The sequence below is a fragment of the Typha angustifolia genome, chromosome 9, assembly GCF_048772165.1.
Source record: "Typha angustifolia cultivar Huaian chromosome 9, ASM4877216v1, whole genome shotgun sequence".
NCBI lineage: Eukaryota > Viridiplantae > Streptophyta > Magnoliopsida > Poales > Typhaceae > Typha > Typha angustifolia.
In genome coordinates this window covers 8,389,126-8,410,454 of record NC_133247.1, presented here as the reverse complement: position 1 = coordinate 8,410,454, position 21,329 = coordinate 8,389,126, and the positions used below count along the sequence as shown (strand labels likewise).

General features: G+C 36.9%; 1 protein-coding gene and 1 pseudogene across 1 annotated transcript; one reads left to right on the top strand and one right to left on the bottom strand.

Annotated features, from left to right (window-relative positions):
- Positions 1-1,144: 1,144 nt before the first annotated feature.
- Positions 1,145-5,007, bottom strand: LOC140766885 (uncharacterized; annotated as a pseudogene).
- Positions 5,008-20,120: 15,113 nt separating this feature from the next.
- On the top strand, positions 20,121-21,116 carry LOC140766884 (CBL-interacting serine/threonine-protein kinase 21-like). The gene is made up of 4 exons (XM_073106556.1): positions 20,121-20,255; positions 20,558-20,716; positions 20,796-20,901; positions 21,109-21,116. The coding sequence occupies exons 1-4, from the start codon at positions 20,121-20,123 to the stop codon at positions 21,114-21,116; spliced, it is 408 nt and encodes a 135-aa protein (XP_072962657.1).
- The last annotated feature ends 213 nt before the right edge of the window (positions 21,117-21,329 follow it).

The following is a 21,329-nucleotide window of genomic DNA, read 5'->3' as shown; positions in this document are numbered from 1 at the left end:
ATTTTCTTATTAACTTAACTTGAAATTTTATGGTTGAGCAATGCTAGTGTTATCTTGCTTTCTAGATGGATTTTATAGCGAGGATTCTACCGGTGGATTTAACCACTCGGTGATGAGGCACCCCTCGGGCATCACATCTCGAACCAAAAAGGCAGTATACAACTAACAACCATGAATTAGAGATGGTAACTCTGCTTTTTGACGTGAACACTTCCCGAGTGGTTATGCGAAGGCCCAGTTACTCAGTAGAGAGACTATTACTCTAACATCAATTATACCTTTTTGCATTTCAATCAACTTGATATATTTATCAGTAGCATATTATACATTCAACCTACATGTGATCTGAAAATTTCTCCTGAATAATTAGCATGAAACTCTATGATGATAGATCGAGAATTACTAAGAATACTAGATATTTTATACTGATCCTCACATTTATTTCAGAAACATAATGGTAACAAGACTACATTCTGAGGATTGCATTACTAAAACACATGTCCCATTAGTTTTTTTTTAAAAATAAGTGTATAAAAATAGAATGAAGAAAATAGGATTTATGCTTCGCTTAATCAAAACATCACTTTGTGTTTGATCCTCGCTTTCTAACCAAATTGACTCTACTAAATACCACCACACAAGCTTCCTCCCGTCAAATACTGTACATATAATAATAAAAATAAAAAGTCAATTAACAATGTACAAAAATAATCTCTAGCAGATATAGAGATCAGTCTTGATAATTAGGATCTTCTAGAAGTGCTTCTTCCACTTCTCGATTGCGCAATTCTAAAAATGGTTTAAGCCTTTGACCATTCACCTTAAATACCTCACTATTTTTAGGGTTTTCAATCTCGACAGCTCCATAAGGATAAACAGTGTGTATTATTAAAGGGCTCGTCCACTTACTTCTCAATTTCCCAGGAAAAAGATGTAAACGCAAATTATAAAGTAGGACTTTCTAACCAAGACTAAATGATTTTCTCAAAATATGTTTATCATGATATTGTTTCATTTTATCCTTATAGCTTTTAGCATAGTCATAAGCATCATTTCTAATTTCTTCTAGCTCATTCAATTATAATTTCCTATGAGCACCTGCCTTATCAAGATTAAAATTGAGTTGCTTAATCGCCCAATAAGCTCAATGTTCTAACTCTATACGAAGGTGACAAGCCTTACCAAACACAATTCGATATGGGGACATCCCAATAAGAGTTTTAAATGCAGTCCAATATACCCACAATACATCACTAAGCCTTAAGGACCAATCTTTCCTAGTGGGGTTAACCGTCTTCTCCAAAATTCTTTTGATCTCTCTATTGGATATCTCGACCTGGCTGCTAGTTTGGGGATGATAGGGAGTGGCAACCTTATGCATGACAGAATATTTAAGCATAAGTCCTTTAAAAACTTGATTGCAAAAATGTTTCCCCCTATCCCTTATAATGGCATGCAACGTACTAAACGAGCAAAAACATTGTCTTTCAAAAACTTGATTACAACTTTGTGATCATTTGTTCTACAAGCTATAGCTTCAACCCATTTTGAAACATAATCTACAGCAATAAGAATGTACTCATAACCAAAAGAATTTGGAAATGGTTCTATGAAATCTATACCCCAAACATCAAAAATTTCAACAATTAAAATCGGATTGAGCGGCATCATGTTCCTCTTTGAAATACTCCCTAGTCTTTGACATCTCTCACAAACTTTGCAATACTCATGAACATCACGAAAGATGGAGGGCCAATAAAACCCACATTGCAAAATTTTCGCAGTAGTCTTTTTAGAGCTAAAATGACCCCCACAGGCTTGATCATGACAAAAAGAAATGATTTTATAAAAGCATCATCAGACACATCTCCTAATGATTTGATCTGGGCAATACTTATACAAGTATAGGTCATTCGAGAAAAAGAACTTGACCTCAGTTAAAAATTTGGACTTATCTTGCTTGGTCCAATGTGGAGGCATTTGACCAACAGCAAGATAGTTGACAATATCAGCATATCATGGTAGCTAAGAAGCACTTATTAGCTACTCATCAGGAAAAGATTCAGATATTGGTTTGGATTCATAAGATGATTCGAGGATAAGCCTAGATAAGTGATCTGCGACAACATTTTCAGAACCTTTCTTGTCTCTAATTTCCTTTCTTGTCTCTAATTTCAAGATCAAATTCTTGTAGCAACAGAATCCAACGAATTAAACGGGCTTTAAGCATCCTTTTTAGATAGAAGGTACATAAGTGCTGCATAATTAGAATAGATGATGACTTTAGACCCTAAAGAGGTAGGATCTAAATTTGTATAAAGCAAACACAACTACTAACAACTCTTTCTCAGTAGTGGAATAATTTAGTTATGCATCATTCAGGGTTTTGGTTTTACTAGCATAATAGATCACATGTGGTAACCTATTAACCCGTTGTCCTAAAACCGCTCAATTGCATAGTCAGATGCATCTCACATAATCTCAAAAGGCTCATCCCAATTTGGTGGTTGAATGATAGGAGCAAAAGTTAATTCAGTTTTTAACCGTTGAAAAGCCTTAAGACATTCTTCATTAAAGACAAATTGAGAATCCTTAGCTAGTAAATTACATAAAAGTCGTGATATCTTATTGAAATCCTTAATAAATCGTCGGTAAAAACCCGCATGACTAAAAAATGATCAAATTTCCTTCACAGTCCGAGGTGATAGAAGGTAAAAAATTAAGTCAACTTTAGCCTTATCGACTTCGATCCCATCTTTAAAAATAATATGTCCTAGAACAATTCCTTTCTTCACCATAAAGTGACATTTTTTCCAATTAAGCACTAGGCTTTTCTCTTTGCACCTTTCTAAGACTAGAGACAGGTGGTGCAAGAATTCATCAAATGATAATCCAAAGACAGAAAAGTCATCCATAAAAACTTGTAAGAACCGTTCTACCATATCTGAGAATATGCTAATCATGCACCTTTGAAAGGTACCAGGAGCATTGCATAACCCAAAGGGCATGCGACGATAAGCAAATGTTCCAAAGGGGCAAGTAAATATGGTCTTCTCTTGATCCTCAGGTGCTATAGGGATTTGATTATAGCCAGAATAACCATCTAAAAAACAATAATAAGCATGTCTGGCTAACCTTTCAAGCATCTTATCAATGAAAGGAAGGGGAAAATGATCCTTCCTAGTTACAAGATTAAATTTTCGGTAGTCAATGCAAACACGCCACCCTGTTTGAACACGAGTGGGTACTAACTCATCGTTCTTATTCTAAACTACTGTAATGCCAGACTTCTTAAGCACAACATGAATTGGACTCTCCCATGCACTATCCAAAATTAGGTAGATAATACTTGCATCTAATAATTTTAGCACTTTAGCTCTAACAATATCCTTCATCATAGGATTTAACCTCCTATGTAGTTTACAAGATTTTTTTTGCATTTTCCTCTAAATGATTCGATGCATAACCACATCAGGACTAATTCCCTCGATATCAGCTATGGTCCATCCTATAGCTTCCTTGTATTCTTTTAAGATACTCACAAGTTTTTCCTCCTGTTTCTTACTCAAATCAGATGCTATAATAACATGAAGGGTTTCAGAAGAGCCTAAAAACATATATTTAAGAGTATCAGGTAGTGATTTAAGATCTAACTTTAGAGGTTCTATGATGGACGGAGGAGTTAGAGGTGAAGGTAATGGAAGAAGTTCAATCTTGGGCTGCCATTTATTAAAATCCAAAAGAGATGCAGATTTTAACAATGCATTGACCTCCTCAAAAGAAGTTTCCCAATCAAAATCACCATCAAAATGTAAAAGACACTTTTCTAAAGGATCCTCAACATTTGTCTGCTCATTTATGCTCTCTAATAGGCCTTCAATTATGTCAACCTCAAAAACATCATCAGTTTTAGGAGGTTGATGGCTAACATCAAAAATATTTAATTCAACAGTCATATTGCCAAAGACAGTTTCATAATCCCATTTTGACAGTGAATGACTGCATTAGCAGTGGCTAGGAATGGCCTTCCTAAGATCATAGGGATATGATTGCTCGGGTTTTGGACAAGTTCAATATCAAGGATTATGAAATTTACAGGAAAAATAAACTTGTCTACCTTAATCAAAACATCCTCAATGATGCCTCGAGGATATTTGATAGGACGATCTGCCAAAGACAGTCTAATTTGAGTTAGCTTCAACTCTCCAAAACCTAATTGCTTGTAAACTAAATACAGCAAAAGATTAACACTTGCACCTAAATCCAAAAGGGCTTTATCAATGACATGATTGCCAATGACACACAAAATAGTAGGACAACATGGATATTTAAACTTAGGTGGAATGTTGTTTTGGATGATTGAGCTTACTTGCTCAGCTAGGAATGCCTTCTTTTGCACTTTTGATTTTCTTTTCTGAGTGCAAAGATCTTCAAAAATTTGGCATAAGCAGGAACTTGCTTGATGGCATCGAGTAATGGAATGTTAATTTCAACTTGATTAATCAATTATATCATCTCACTAAAGTTTGTTCCTACTTTAGCTTGAGTTAGTCTTTGGGGAAATGGTGCTTTGGGAATAAAAGTCTGCTCAGATGAATTTCTAGACTTAGGTAGAGACTAACTTGGGTTGCTAGAGTCAAAGGTTATAGTTCCAAATGAACTATCATGATTATTTTGCAGGACATAGATTTCTTCACCCTCTGAGACAGATTTTTCATGATTTGGCACTTCAACCTTATTGTTGATTAGTTTTCCAAACCTAAGGGTAATGACTGATTGAACTTATTCGTTGTGCACACCTGAGGTGGATGGTTGGCTAACCTCATATTGGCCCTTTGGGTTAGGAATGGGTTAACTAGGAAATTTTTCTTGTTCTCTCGCACTAACCTTAGATGCTAACTGACCCACTTGATGTTGAATCTGAGAAATGGCTTGAGAATTTTGTATATTGGTAGATTCTATTCTTTGCAAATTACCATTAGTTCCAGTGATAAATTTCTCTATCATCGCTTTTAAGTTGGATGATTGTTGCTGAGGTACTATAATCAATTAATTAAAAGGAGGGGCATAAGAGACAAGCTGAGTAGGAGGACAAAATTGGTCAAATCCTGGAGGTCATCCTTGGTTTATTTGAGGTTGCTGTGGCCTTCAAGAAAAATTGGGGTGATTTCACCAATTCGGATTGTATGTTTCAAAGTAAGGACTATTGAATGGCTTTCTAAATTGATTTAGGGCATTCACTTGTTCATTGAACCCATCTTAATACCCTAAGGAATGGCAAACCATTGTAGTGTGCATGGTACTGGCATAGAAATATGAGAGTATGGATTCTTAGCCCAACAGATTCATCAGAAAAGTTTTGAAATTTGAATGTTGAATAAATATCAAAGAATTCATCAATATGAGAGTATGGATCCTCATTTTTCTTACCATAAAAAGGTAGGAAGCAATTAAAGGATGGCAGGTTTCAATTCAAAATGAGTTGCATTAGTGTTAGGTAACACAATGCATTTGAAGGTTGGGTTCCATTAGGGGCAAATCGCTCTTGTAAAGTTATGGTATCATCATGAACCGATTGATGGTTTTTAGTCATTTCTTCCCTAGCAAGCCGACCTGAACTATCTTGAACCCAACCAATTTCTAAGTTTTTAAAAAGGCTTCACAAATACAAATCTTACGAAGCAAATCATAGTCAATAGTTTGTGTTTTTAAACTATAATATGAGAGTAAGCAAATTATTTTTTTTCAATTCTAATCTTGTAGAGAATCATTTCTCTTCTAATTAGACAGCTCCTACTCCCTTTCAGAGTAAGCTAGAGGATTACTAGTTAAGGCCTACCAAAACACAACCAGGTAAGTTCCTAGGAATACTGGTGGGCGCTAGCCTCTTCAGAATACTAGTTCCCTTAGGCGCCTCAGTACGGCTCTCCTTTTTGACAGAACTTACCTAGACATTGTAATTTGGAAGTTGCTCCCTAGACTTACCAAAAGATAACTCTTTTCGAGAGGTTCCTATGTGCTATGTGAAATCCTTTGGCCGACGTCTACTTGATTTTAAGTTAGATGTTTGGCTTGGGTTTTAAAATGAAAGGGGATGATTAACTTAAGTGGGCAAGGATGTGGTGATTAAATCCACTCTTTATCTTAGTGAGGTTTGTCCCCTTACTAAATATTTTATGCAAATATAAATGCACAAATAATCACACAGAATCAGTTCAGAACCCACTGATAAGAGATTCGTGGGTAGGGTTAAGAAAATTCAAACCTTCCAATCGAGTCCACCGGTTAGCAATTACTCCATTGAGAGTAATTTTTAAGCAATTTTCTTTTCTTCAAGCACAATCCTTTGTCATTCTTTGGTTTCTATTAGAATAATTCAAAACAGTTTTCAACACAAGTCCCCAACAACGACGCCAAAAATTTGTTGTGACAAATTAAGTAACAATCACAAGTGCACAAGTCTATGGAGTAGATCGGTAAGCAAGGTATCGATCCCACGAGAACTTGTTTGAAAACTTAAAGTGTTTGAAAATCTTAAAAAAATTTTAACCTAGTTGGAAAATGGGTTTAGGAGATTTATGGAGAAAGAAAACCTTCTTGCAAATTATTTTTAATTAGGTGTGAGAAATAAAGTTTTGGAATCCACTTGTAAATAACACATTTCTATTAGATAATATAAATCTCTTCTTTTTCTATGATTCACCAAGAAATCAATCACCAGTAGATCGGAAGATTATCTTTGAATGAACAATTCAATTTTCATAAAAATTACGTTCTTCCTTCATTTTTAGAAAATATGGAGTAAGAATTTTAAATCATTTGATGTATCCTTTTTAAGAAAAACACCTAATATCTAAATTCTAAACAACAAATTTAAAGTAGAACAAAGAAAAACCTATTTAGCAATTAAGAACACATAAGAGATTTAGAATGAAAGAAATATGTTGTCAACAAGCTTCATCTTCAACCTTAAGAAAAATATAAATTTATTTTAGTAGTTAATAACACAATTTGAATAAAAATAAACATGAGATTTAGCACTAGAGAGTTGCAGAATATTTCTTTCAAAAACAAAATCCAAATCCAAAAACAAGAGATTACGCTAACAGAAGATCGGAATATGAACTTTGCTGACTTACAAAGATTAAAATTTCTTCGAATGTGCTCTATTGTTGCCAATTGAATTGAAACAATTACAAGTTTAAATGCCGAATTTTAAACTACAACTCCTTAAAAAAAAAACTTAACAGAAAATACACAAGAAAAGACATTTTTCTCTAGCTCTTAACCCCTTTATTTATAGACTTCTTGGAGCATGAAAATCTGCTCGGTTGGAAATCTGTTGTGATTGTGTTTGAAATCTGCTAAATATGTGCATGAAATCTAGTGAAAATCTATATGAAATATATTAGAAATCTACCGCATTAGGTAGGTAATTTACTTGGCTGCAATTGCTGCTCAAATAGGAATTTGAAATTTGTTTACTACTGCAAGTATTACTAAAATTGTAACGCCCCCGCCCGGCACGGGCACGTGCACGCACATGCGCCCACACGGCACGCGCGGCGCACGCGACAGGTAACATATCCTGTGCACATACGTTCATGACATCATCAAATAACACCTGCTAACATATCCATGATCACATAATCCATCACCAAATAAATCATACTCTTAACCAAATAAACCTGTTAACATATGAATATCAAAGTCCACAATAATATACACTAGACCGCTACATAATCTGGCAGGACCCACACAGGCCACAACAAACCATCAAGATACAACTAAAATAACTAATATAAGGGTACACTATGATTCGACCTGTATTATACAAATCATTGTCTAATACAAAAGAGTACAAATATCAAATATTGGTACAACTCGATTTCTATATAAACTATCATCTATACCATCTCGTATCTATAGCTCACCTCATCATCGCTCTAAAATATCTTCTCAAGTCGCTATCACGTACCACATATCTGAGGGGGTTAGAAAAGAAATAAAGAGAGTCATGAGCAAAAGGCTCAGTGAATAGACCTTACCCCGAATCAGTGATGCCAAACAGAGAGTAAATCATGTACTGGATAATATGAATCAGAAAGCAGTATGATGTCATGTATGAGTATATGAATGTATCCTCAATAATATATAAATGAAAAGTAGATAACACGTCATAACTGATAAAAGTATATAATCCTCGACCATGAGTAAACAAATCTCCATGTCATCTATCATCATAACTCTCTCTCAAATATGACACATGATGCATGCCGATCATGACTATGCTATGATATCAAATGCAACCATATATGATGCATATTGACCACTCGATAATCAGGTAACCGAATGATAATGAAATCATATGCATTTCTCAACATCACGATCATCACCGACATCTCGGTATAATATCATCATACTAGACCACTGTGCACAGTCAACACCCGGTACCCGGTCTCAACATCATGTCCAAAGGCTCCGAGCATACTCTGCCATCCGCGAGTATCTCAAATATAACCATACCCTGCCATCCGCTAAAGGTATCAACATCCATCCAGACCGGGCACCCCACATAGTTGATAGAAACCTCGTGAGGATAACTCGCCACATATGCCCTGGCGAACGACATGTGTCCGATTGTCTGTGCGCACAGACTCAACTGACCTTGGACATGGGCCACGAGATATCGCATATCAGCGACCATAATCATCAATCCAGGTACCCCTAACCCTGGCGCCTACTCGGGTATCCCCACGCTTTCTATCAACTATCCTATCAATCATATTTCATGCTTTCTTTTTAAATGACAGATCATATGCATATATCCAGTACAATAACGAGTCAATGCATAATAGGAATTTAGGTGGAACAGGAATCAAGAGAAAAATGCTGCAATGTAGTCTCCAACCATGTATCCAACACATGCATACTCTCGCTAGTCTATCACATGCACACTCATACTAGAAATCATCTCGACATAAAACCATAACAGTATAATCATCTCCAACCATCCTTATTTATCATTATCATACTTATATCAAAGATCAGCCTAATTACATGCATGATAAAAATATGCTCGACGGTAATCATCTCTAGATAAAGTCATATAATCATGCTGGAGGCCAAAACATGCATGTACATAATATATAATATAACCTAATTTGAGAAAGGGATCTAGGGGATAAGACCACTCACCGTCTGATCAGAAGATACAAACCACGCATCTCTCACGTCCGTCAGGTAACCGAGTGACACTCATCGCTAGCAAGGTCCACGGGGTCTCAAATAAGGGGTTCGGGATCGTCTGAAAATGTTTAAGTAACATAAAGTTAGTTGTTTATCCCATTATAATCCGTTCGAGTAAAATATGATGATTTATTAGATTTTAGAATTTCTACTTATTTTTATAATTGGCTAGATTTTTATTATAAATAAAATATAAATATAGATAAAAACCTAATTATAATTAAATTATATCTTGATTAATTAGGGACTATGTAGCCATTATCTTCTTTGTTACAAAATAATAATGTATAATAAATTAATAGAATTACTTAAAAAATGTATATCATAAGAATATTAGAATATAAATCTAATAATTATAATTTACAAATTTATCTATTAATCTAATATACATATAAGTAAGTAAATAAATAAATATAAGTATTACCTATATTTATGCCTAATTAATCATTAATTATAAAAATTATCATTAATAAAATTACATTGAAGGATATATAATATTATTAAAATAGTTAATGTCTAAATAATCTATTTGCATTAATTAAGAAGCAAAATACTTAAATAAATAACATAAATAAACTAATTAATTAATAATTTAATTACAACTGCCATCAGTGCTGGGCTCGGCCCAGCACTGTCTGCTACAGTGCTGGGCCGAGCCCAACACTGTGCAGAAAGAGAAAAGAGGAGCTGAGGAAGAAGGAGAAAAAGAAAGAAAGAAAGAAAGAAAGAAAGAAAGAAAGAAGAAAGAAGAAGAAGACGAAGAAGAGAAGAGGAAGAGAAGAAAGAGAGGAGGTGAGGGAGGAGGTTGCGGACCCGTGCCGGCGGGGAGGGCACCGGCCGCTGCTGGCCAGCCAGCGGCCGGCCTCTCGCCGGTGGCTCGGCTCTGACGAGCCCACCCTCGGGCAAGAAAGAGAGAGAGAGAGAGAGGGAGAGAGAGAGAGAGAGGAGCTCACCGGCGCTCGAGGAGGTGGCGACGGCGACGACCGGCCTCGGCGAGAGAGAGAGAGAGAGATAGAGAGAGAGCATCCAGAGAGAGAGAGAGAGAGAGAGAGAGAGAGAGAGATTTAAAGAGAGAGAGGGAAGGCGGTGGGAGGTTGGCGGTGGCTGTGGCGGCGCTGGGGCCCGCCGCTGCCAGATGGCCGCAGCCGGTTGGTTGCGGCGACGCGAAGGGGGGGGGTGCGTGGCACCTCCCCCACGCAGCCCCACTGCATGGGCACGAGGCCGGTCACACTGTGGCCGGCCACGTCGTGCCCATGCAAAATAATTTTTTTTTTTTTTTTTTTTTTGGGTTGTTACAGAAATTTTGTCTAAATTGGAAATAAAAATCTGCTGCATTAGGTGAAGATATTTTGCTAAAATTCTGCAACTTGTTATAGATTTGATTGCTAAAATCCTGTTGCTTGATAAAAAAAAGAAGAAATTTTGACTCATTCTGATTTAAGAAGAAAGTGATTAGTGGATCATGGTTTGACTTAAGCATGACTTGAAAGATGAGAGGTAGATTCAGTTCGTTAGTAATGGCTAAGTCTAATTCTAGTTTGAGCTCAAATTTGACCATTTTTAGTGATTAAGTGAGATTCAATTGATCAAAGTCTACAAATAACTAAAATACATTAATTAGTTAAAATAAAATATTAACATTTAATAATTTGGGCATAACAAATAGTACAATTATGAATTTACCAAGAGGCGTACATTCAACAAGCTTGATTTGAGGGCCGGATATCATCAAATTAGAGTTCACCCGGTGGATGTGCACAAAACTACATTTTCAGACTCCGAACGGGCACTACGAGTTCCGGGTGATGCCTTTTGGTCTCACCAATGCTCCAGCTACCTTTCAAAGCCTCATGAATGATATATTTTGGCCTCTATTGCGAAGGTATGTCTTGGTATTTTTTGACAACATTTTGGTGTATAGTAGGACTGAATTGGAGCATTGGCGGCATTTGGAGGACGTGCTGAATTTGTTGAAGCAAAACCAATTGAAGATCAAGAAGTCCAAGTGCCTATGGAGAGTACCAAAAGTGGAGTATTTAGGTCGCATCATTTCAGCAGATGGTGTAGCAGCAGATCCTCAAAAGGTTGCATGTATAACCGCTTGGCATATTCCTACTAATACCACCGGATTGAGAGGATTTTTGGGGCTGACCGGATATTGTCGATGATTTATCGTCGAATCTGGCAAGATCGCTGCTCTTCTTACTTTTTTGTTGAATAAGGACTCTTTTATATGGACGGATGAAGCCACTTCAGCTTTTAAAAAATTAAAAATAGTAATGACGACAGCACCCGTTTTAGCGCTACCAGACTTCACCGAAGAGTTCATTGTGGAATGTGATGGGTCGGATATTGGCATAAGAGCTGTACTAATGCAAGGAGAACGTCCCGTTGCCTATCTTAGCAAGGCTTTATCACAAAAATCTCAACAAATATCGACTTATAAGAGGGAGATGTTGGCAATTCTGCATGCGGTGACAAAGTGGAGGCTTTATTTGATCGGTAGACGATTCATTATTCGAACCGATCAAAGAAGCCTTCAATACTTTATTATACAGCACATACACACTCTAGCACAGCAAAGATGGATCACAAAGTTGTTGGGGTATGATTATGAAATCCAATATAAGAAGGGAACAGAAAATAGAACGATGGATACACTATCGCGCCAACCCGATACCGCCGAGCTTACAACATATTCTTCTCCTACCTTCCACTTTCTTGACGAGCTAAGGTATACATGTACATCTAACCCAGATAATTTGAGATTGTTATAGGAGGTGATGGATGATCCGGAGCGCCATCAAGACCGCGGATGCATTCAGGTGCCCGCAAATGATGGATTGCAGCATAAATTATTAGAGCACTTTCACCAAACTCTAGAGGCTAGTCATGAGGATGTCTTAAGGACTTATAGGAGGATATCTCAGAGTTGCACGTGGCCAGGATTGAGACGGGATGTGAGGAGTTTTGTCCGTGCTTACGAAGTCTGTCAAAGGGCTGAGGCAACCATATTGAAACCGGTTGAATTACTACAACCTTTACCTATATTGGACCGTGTTTGGGAAGACATTTCTATGGACTTCATAGAGGGCCATCCGCTAGTACGTGGTTATTCTGTTATCTTTGTGGTGGTTGACAGATTGAGCAAGTATGCGCACTTTTCGGTATTATCACATCCGTTTTCAGCCAAGTCGATGGCTGAAATTTTTGTTAGAGATGTTGCTCGATTACATGGCATGTCATACACGATTGTCTCAGATCGTGATCGTGTATCTATGAGCAACTTTTGGATTGAGTTTTTTAGATTGCAAGGGACTCGATTGAACTTCAGTTCGGCCTACCATCCATAGACGAACGGCCAAACCGAGGTGGTCAATCGAAGCATTAGCAGTACTTGAGGTGCTTTGTTGGAGAGATGCCAAGACGATGATTAGAGTTCTTACTGTAGGTGGAGTGGTCTTACAACACCGCCTACCATAGCAGCATTAGCATGACTCCATTTGAGGTGGTGTATGGATGCATGGCTCCAACGTTACGCGCTTATGATCTAGTGGCCTCTATAGATCGGACAGAGGTGGACTTAGCGTTGATGGATAGAGACGCCAAATTGAGGAGGTTGCGTGCTCATCTGAAACTTGCTCGAAACTGCATGAAGCAAGTTTATAGCCAAAGGGAGCAAGAGTTCAACATCGGCAATTGGGTGTTTGTGAGGGTGCAACCATATCGACAGATGACCTTGTGTCCGATGCGTAACCAAAAGTTAGCTTATCGCTACTTTGGTTCTTTTTGGGTGTTAGAACGTATTGTTCCGGTTGCATATCGTTTGGAACTACCGGATGGGTCGAGAGTGTATCCTATCTTCCATGTTTCATTACTGAGGGAGCAGATTGGAAAACATGAGGTCGTTGGATCAGTTCTACCGGAGCTATTGGAGGAGATAGAGATCGTAAAGCCAATACATGTACTTGCTAGGCACCGACGACAACATGGTACCAGATTGGAGATGGAGATTCCAGTTGAGTGGCTTAGCAAACCATTTGATGAGGCGATATGGGAGTTGGAGACTAACATTTTGGAGCGTTTTTCTGACTTTTCACCTTGAGGTGGGGGAAGCGTGGTGGGCTGATACACTTAGTTAGGATCTTTTCTTATTGCATTAGTTGTTTATTTTTATTAAAATAAAATTTCTGTAGGTCGCATTCGAACGCAGGTGGGGTCGCATTCGAACGCCCTTGCGAACGCCTGCATTAGGTTCGCAAATATAGAGAACGCATATTGTGCGTTCGAATGCGGTCGGACGAGTTTGAACGCCTACATCGTGTTCGCACATATAGAAAACGTCTTTTGTGCGTTCGAACGCGATCAGGCGCACGCATTCGAACGCGATCGACGAGAACCCTATAGAATTAGAGTTACTTATTGTTTTAGGACTTGTTGGCTAGCCTCTTAAATATATGGATGGCAATCAAATTTTTTATGTAATTGAATTATTGATTTCTTGCCTCCTATCTTCTCTCTAGACTCTTTTCCTCCTCCCTCTTCACCATCCTTCCACCTCTACCGTTGGTAAGGTTTCTCCTAACTTCTAATCTCGCTCGTCTATAGAGTCACCCCTCTTCTTTAGGATCTCAACCACTTTGTTCCCTTCATCTATATCCCTTAATCACATCCACCATCCACCTTCATCTCCATACCCATCCATAACTCTAACATCCACTCCACCCATCACCACCACCATCAACTGCATTATTTCATATTTTCGTCCCAATTGTAGTTCGAATATGCGAAGGGCGTAAATACGAAAGTTGTAGATTCGGAAGTTACAAATCTAATTTACTTGGTTTCATAATTTTCTGACTACCAGAGAATATTTGGCGAATATTTTCCTATGGTTGCACGGACTAATTTCTGTAATACATCCAGATCTTGAAGGAATCGTTTCGTAGCCTATCTTTGGTACGAGAACCTATCATCTGTCTCCACGCCTCACTTACTTTCTTAGCTGCCTTTGATCTTGTGGTAGCCATAATGGTCCTAGGAAAGTTGGTTCTGATACTAGTTGTTACAAACTAGTCTAATCTACAAATAATCTAACTGTTGGATCCTCCTAAATTTTGGATATATTGTTGCTCCTAGAGAGAGCTTTCCAACAAATCCAAGATCACGAGATTTGGACGGTTAGATCTTAAGATATCGACTAAACAGTGGTCAAAGGTCAATTAGATCCTAGCTTGATAACCCACCAATAGCTAGATAGATGCTAGGTTTAGTTCTTGATGTGAAGGGGGAGAAGTTGTTGTAGAAGAGGGAGGTTAAAAGCTAGAAGAGGCTGACCAAAGATTTGAGCGGTGGAAGAAGTGAGGTGGTAGAGGGCGTCAATGGCTAGAGACAAGTAGAGAAAGAGATAAAAGCAAAGCCAATTTCAATATCATCATAAGACCCCAATTAGGGTCTCCTCCACATATATATAGAGGCTCACCCTAAGAATTCATCAACTAAATTAAACAATTTCAAACAACCCTAACAAAATCCACACTTTCGCCACGGTGCGTTCAAACACGCCCAATCACGTTCGAATGCAGAATTTACGTTCTCTATCGATGCGAACGTTGTGCAGGTGTTTGAACGGCCCAATTCCATTTAAATGCGCCATTTACGTTCTATGTTTTTGTGAACATGATACAGGTGTTCGCACCCCCCGTTCAAACGCTGCCCCTACGTTCGAACGCGCCCCCGGCAAAAATGATTTTATTGCTTCTAACAAACTCAACTAGATAAATAGACTCATCCCAATGAACCCAATGTCATGCATGGAGCCAATATGGATTGAATCGTATCAGATTACCGCTTTTTAAAGTTTCAATGAAACAGAGGCTATAGCCTATTAGGTCAAAAAAAAATAATTTTCTCAAGTCGAAGTATATCAAAACATAGAATTAAACACTTAGGGTTTATACAAAACTGAGTAATAAACATATTCATAAGCCTCCTAATAGCCAGGTTCAACAAAATCCAACTATTACTCAAGTTCTAGAAAAAATTTCAATAGAGCTCAGGTTCAAAAGACATTCACTACTTTTCAGATTTGAAATCATGCATTTCAGTTTTCGGATTTCCAGAAATTTCAGCAATTCAAAACAAATTTTAGATTTCGGAAATTTCAGCAATTCAAAATTAAATTTCAGATTTCCAGAAATTCAGAAATTAATAAATCCAGAAAAATAGATTTAAGAAATTCAGTAATTTTAATTTCAGAAAATCAGCAATTTTAGCTTGAAAATAAACTCAGATTTCAGCATACATGTTCAAAAACTGAAGATTCAAACGTGACATGATCACATAATATAAATCAATATGTATCTAGTCAAGTAACAAACATGTATAACAAATATATCATAAAATATGCAAGCAAAAAAGTTAGACATGATAGATCGATTCAATGTATATGACATACAATTTCAAAGGTCATCAAATATATATATATATATATATATATATATATATATATATATATACATCAAATATCAATTCTCCCCTTACACCAACTCCTTTTTGTCACAAATTGAAAATGGTAACAAAATGACAATGAAATACTACAATTGAAGGAGAATATCTCTCAAAGAACATGAAAACAAAATCTTGAAGGATGTTCAAAATATTTCGATGGTTTGGATCTGAAAGAAATGGTTTAACATAAAGCTCCAAAAATTTGAAATAATTACTAAAACGATCGCAAAATTTAAGTAAAAGGCCATTATGCAACCCGAGATTGGGCCCAAACGGATTTGTCTAGACTAGGGAAGATTAGGATTAAGGTTTAGGCAGAAGGGAGGAGGAACGAGGTGGGAGAGAGACTAGGCTAGACTCAAGCTGATAACCAGGCTAAGTTTTGCTCCACATTTTGTATTGGAGGCTAACCCAACTTGACACAACTCAATTAGCCGATTTAGATAGGACCCAACTAAAATAATTAATAACTTTGTTCATTGAACCTTACATGGACCCGACTCATGCAATAAGCAAATAAATCTTAAATGCAAATAGGAAATGACTCAGACATGTCCGACTCAATCGGCTTGCTGACTCAAGATAACTTGGACTCAAACTTAGCACGGATAGTAAGAATCACCACGCTTCGCTTCACCTTAATCTTAGGGTGAGAGCTAGATTAATAATAATACTGTTGGGCAGATGAAAATATTTTGTCAACTACAAACCATTATTTTTTAAAATATTGAAAATGCCCCTATCTTCTTCTTTCTTAGAGCACGAGACTTTGTCTTGACAAAATTTAAAAGCAAGAGAGAGCAAATCGGATCCGGCTAAAAATAAAAGTGTGTTCTCTCCGCCGACCTACTTTCTCCTTAGCTTGGGTAAGGCATTTTGGGTTAGTAATTTTTGTAAGAATATTTCGGGTTGGGTAGGGTACTTTGCATTGCAAATATTTAGTAAAACATATTGCTCAATTTGTAAATATTGAAAATGCAAGATGTAAACCACAAATAGGTGAACAGGTGGGGTGTTAAATATAAATTTTCCAAAGTAATATCCTGACTGAATGGTCACGAAACAAGCTATGGCCTACAGATATGCTTGATGTATTCAATGCTCTATTCGTTGTAACTTTTCTTGTGAAAGCGCATGGAGAACCTACCAATCTTCACTAGATGACTAGTGATGGCAGCTTTGCAGGTGTGGTCGGTGCGCATTTCGGTTTATCCTTACTTTCCAGCCTACTTAAGAAGGACTAATAGAAACCCATAGACTCTCTTTGAAAGAGAAAAAAAAAAAAAAAACAAGTCCCAATTGCGCACCATCCAGAATAGTGGGGTATGTAATCTTAATGGCATCAAGAAGAAATATCGTTCCTAATACATTGACATGCAATCTATGATCCGCTAATGCAGCACAGCATCAAGAACCATAGTAGTTTTTATCTAACCTGTTGATTGAAGGAGGATAACAAACCAAAGGTGTCGACAATTGAAAATTAAAAGATGAAAAAAAAAAGAAGAGAAAAAATTACTCTATTGATTAGAGAACTGACATGAACAATCTTCATACGACTCCAGTAGATTCATCAAGAAAAGTGGTGCTCTACAAAGTGCAGTTAAGACTTAGAAACTTTAAAATATGCTACAATGATCCTCACGGGAAGGAAATTGTCGAATCTTAAAGTTCTAAATTATGAAGAATATCTTATTCCAATAAAAAGAAAATTGTTTTTTAAGAGAGAGAAGTGAAAATTTAATGGTCTCAATTAAACTGATGTTGCTAGGATTCAAATCTGAAAACATCCATATAACATTAAACTCTTTAACCAACTTAGCACTATCCTAATTGGCTATAGAAAAATGCAATCTCGAGAGACCAAATGATCAAAATGGGCCAAAAAAAGGCACTCACCAACTTATAATCCTGCCATTCAAACACGGTGGCACCAGTCACCCTCAATATTGTAGCCTCATCTTTTGAATTGTCATCACCATAACTTTCCAATTTTATGATCTATTCTTTAAGCTAGTTCCATAACAAGAACAATCACATAACTAATGAACAAGCAATATTTAAAACCACTTTGATAAAACAAATTATCATACATAACCTAGTAATTTGCTGGGTGATACCTGCAGTATCAGAAAGGAATATCCAATGTCACCTAAACTGACAAAGCATGTTTACAACTTTTCAATTAGATTTAATAATTGCAAGAAAAGCAAGCAAGATAAAACAATAAAAGGCTCTAATTTTTCTTGGCCATGATTTATCAGAGGGAAGATATCATTTGTGTGAAGGATGTTCCAATTTGTAGTTTGTAATAATTGAGTATGCTCATTGCAAAGACACAAAGCAGGAGGTAATCAATGACATCAGGAAAACATTTGACAACCATCCTCATTCTTCAGCTTTCTCTTTCTCCAATTTCTGTGCAGTAGCGAATTAATTAACAAATAATCAAGATGTCCCATAAAATCTATAAAATTCTGAAAAAAAAAATTGGATGGTAAAGTTCCAATATATCAAATATGAACTTTTCAAGGAAAATCAATATGCCAGTATGCCGCATTCCTGGAGCTCTGATCATGACATAAAACTACTGTAGGATTACTATGTCAGTTATGGAGAATAATACACACAGAATTGCAGTGGGTTAAAAAGCAGTTAAAAGAGTTCAATCTTTCCATGCCTTTTATCAGATTTGAAGTTCTCTATAGCTATATACTAATTAACAGAAAAAGACATGGTTCATGTATAGATGACACCAATGATGGGAATTATACATGGACCGAAAAGAAACCATTAGATATATACTAAGGTTCAGAGCTACAGTCTACAAAATGCTTTGGCTGATGAGTAGAATGATCCAAGCCAAACACCATTTAATATTCTGTCGACTTCAGCAACAGGAAGTAAACCAAATTGTCGAGAAATTGGAGAACCATTAACTCATCATTTTCTCTTTCTTCCACATTTTCTTATTTATCCTTTTGAATTCAACCTCTAATTGTTCTCTCATATCTCTTGACGTAAGATAGGAAAACAAAATTTTGAAGACAACCAGAAAATCAAGACTCTTTCTCTCAAGAAGAAAAGGAGATGTCCTAGTAAAGGAAGTATAAGACAAAAGTGAGTCCTTATCAGGGAATAAGACTTCTTAGTTTTTCTGCTAATATTTGAGTCAAGGAATTACTAGGGGTGGCAAATCTTGACCCGACCCGATAACCCGACTCTTAATCGGGTTCGGATCGTAAATGGGTCAACCCATCTAACATGTTTTATAGTTGGGTCGTATTTGGGTTTATATAGCTGACCCGTTTAAGTATACGGGTCGGATCGGGTCGGGTCAGATCAACCCGCCAACCCACTAACCCATATATATAAGGTAATTTAACTCTAAAACCTAAATCGGTTCTCTCCACTCTCCACTCTCCAGCTGCCTCATCTCACCAAAAGGGCAAAAAAATTTGCTGTGCCTGCCTCCTCTCTCTCCAATCTCTCCGACCGCCGCTACCTACCTCCTCACTCTCCAGAAGTCCAACCGCCTCATCGCGCCTCCACCTGCCGTTTGCCCCGAGAGTTCCCTAGCATCCATCTACGGTGTCTCTGCACCTCCTCTCTCTCCGAATCCCTCCAATAGATTCCGTCTGCGGTACCTCCTGGTTCCCACCCCCATCTCCGCCTCCGTTCGAGTGCCTTCCACATACACCTCCTCTCTGTCCAAATCTCTCCAACCCCCTTCACCCTCATCAGATCTCTTCCCCATCTGCCCTAAGCCTCACCGCCGCCGCTGCCTACCGCTACCTATCGCCTTCACTGCAATCGCTGCCGTGCTTGCCGAGACCTCATCACCTTTTTTTATAGGTATTTCCTTGGTTTATATCTTTATGATGTTTTTTAGGAGATGGACATATATGTGTACTTTACCTTATTTCTGAATCCAAATGCATCTACTAGTAATATTGATTTTATGTCTTTATGATGTTTTCATAGGAGATAGACATATATGTGTGATTTGGACACTGTTATAGTTGGTAAATACTTAATCATCTCTCATTGTGCTTATTTGTATGTAAAACATCTTAAGGTTCAAGGTTCATCAGACAAGTAGTACCTATACAGATATAATTAGTTATTATTCTTGGTGTCCGTTGGTTTTTCTTTTCTTTTTTTTCCAAAATATTTCGACCATTTACAGCTCTGTGCTTCTCTTGGTAAAATTCCAGTTTTGAGTATCATGAAATTATTTGCTATTGCTTATTTGTTTATTGATTGATCATCTTGATAACATGCTTACAGTACTACTCATCTTTTTGTGCAGATTATTTCATTCATTTTGTTCATCGGTTGTCAACAATATCGGAGGAATAATGCTAATTGATGAATTCAAAGAAGCATATGTAGGCGCAGCTGCTGCTTTATGGTCTTGCAGGGTGATTCTTTTCGAACTGCTTGCCAATTATCTACCATTCAATGATCGCAGCCTGATGAACCTGTACAGGAAGGTATACTTTTCAACAGATGTGTTATGATTTTACTGAATAATTACTTAGCCACTATGAAGTTTTTCTAATTAAGATTATTGTTACATTCCATAAAGATTTCTGGAGCTAAATATACATTCCCGGAATGATTCACTGCCCCGCAAAGGAAGCTTATTTCCAGGATTTTGGATCCATTTCCTATAAGAGTACCTTCAGAAATCCTTTTGAAGTATACTTCAAGCTTCATGAGATTTATTTTCTTCCATAGGAAAATGATGCATCTCTTTAGTTAAGAAAGAAGCTTACATTCTTTCTCACAATAGCGGGGTACAATAGCAGAGATTCTCGATGATGGATGGTTTCGAGAGGATTACAAGCCTTTGTTTGCAATTGAAAATGATGAATCTGAGAGGTTTATCAATGCTTTCCAACTTATAGCAATGTCCACTGACCTAGATTTGTCTGGTCTTTTTCAGAAGCAGGTATTTCAAATTCTGATTTCTACTTTTATCTCTATCATTTTCTACTGTAAGCTAATTTTTCCAAATCGACGGCAAACAGAAAATGAAACTTGGCTCAGTGCATTCGGTAGATGAGACAATAAAAAAAATTGAGGTTGCTGCAAAGGATGTAAGGCTATCAGTTAAAGAGGATGAACAATTCCAAGGTACAATTTAGCCTGAGATCTTTGGTAACCATTAAAAAAAAGATCAATTATAATCTAAGTTTTGATCATGTACTTTTTTATTATAATTTTTATATTATGTTTCTCCCTGTCTATCTCTTGTATATTTAATATTGATGTTTGTTAATATGAGAGTCTCTCTCTATCTTATATCTTAGTTATTTACATTCTTTTTTATCTTTTTGACAGGGTCATGATCTTTGGACAATAATTATTTATTTATTTTAAACTATTTGTAATTTGTAATGGATTGTAAACTTTAAAATTTGTTCTAATTATTAAAGGATTGTTAGATTTGAGAGTTGGAACTAAAACTTGTTGTATGGATTTGTGTTATGGTGAATTATTAAAATTATAATTTATATGTTGTATGAGTTTTGAGTTAGAGATATGTTATTTTTGTATAATAC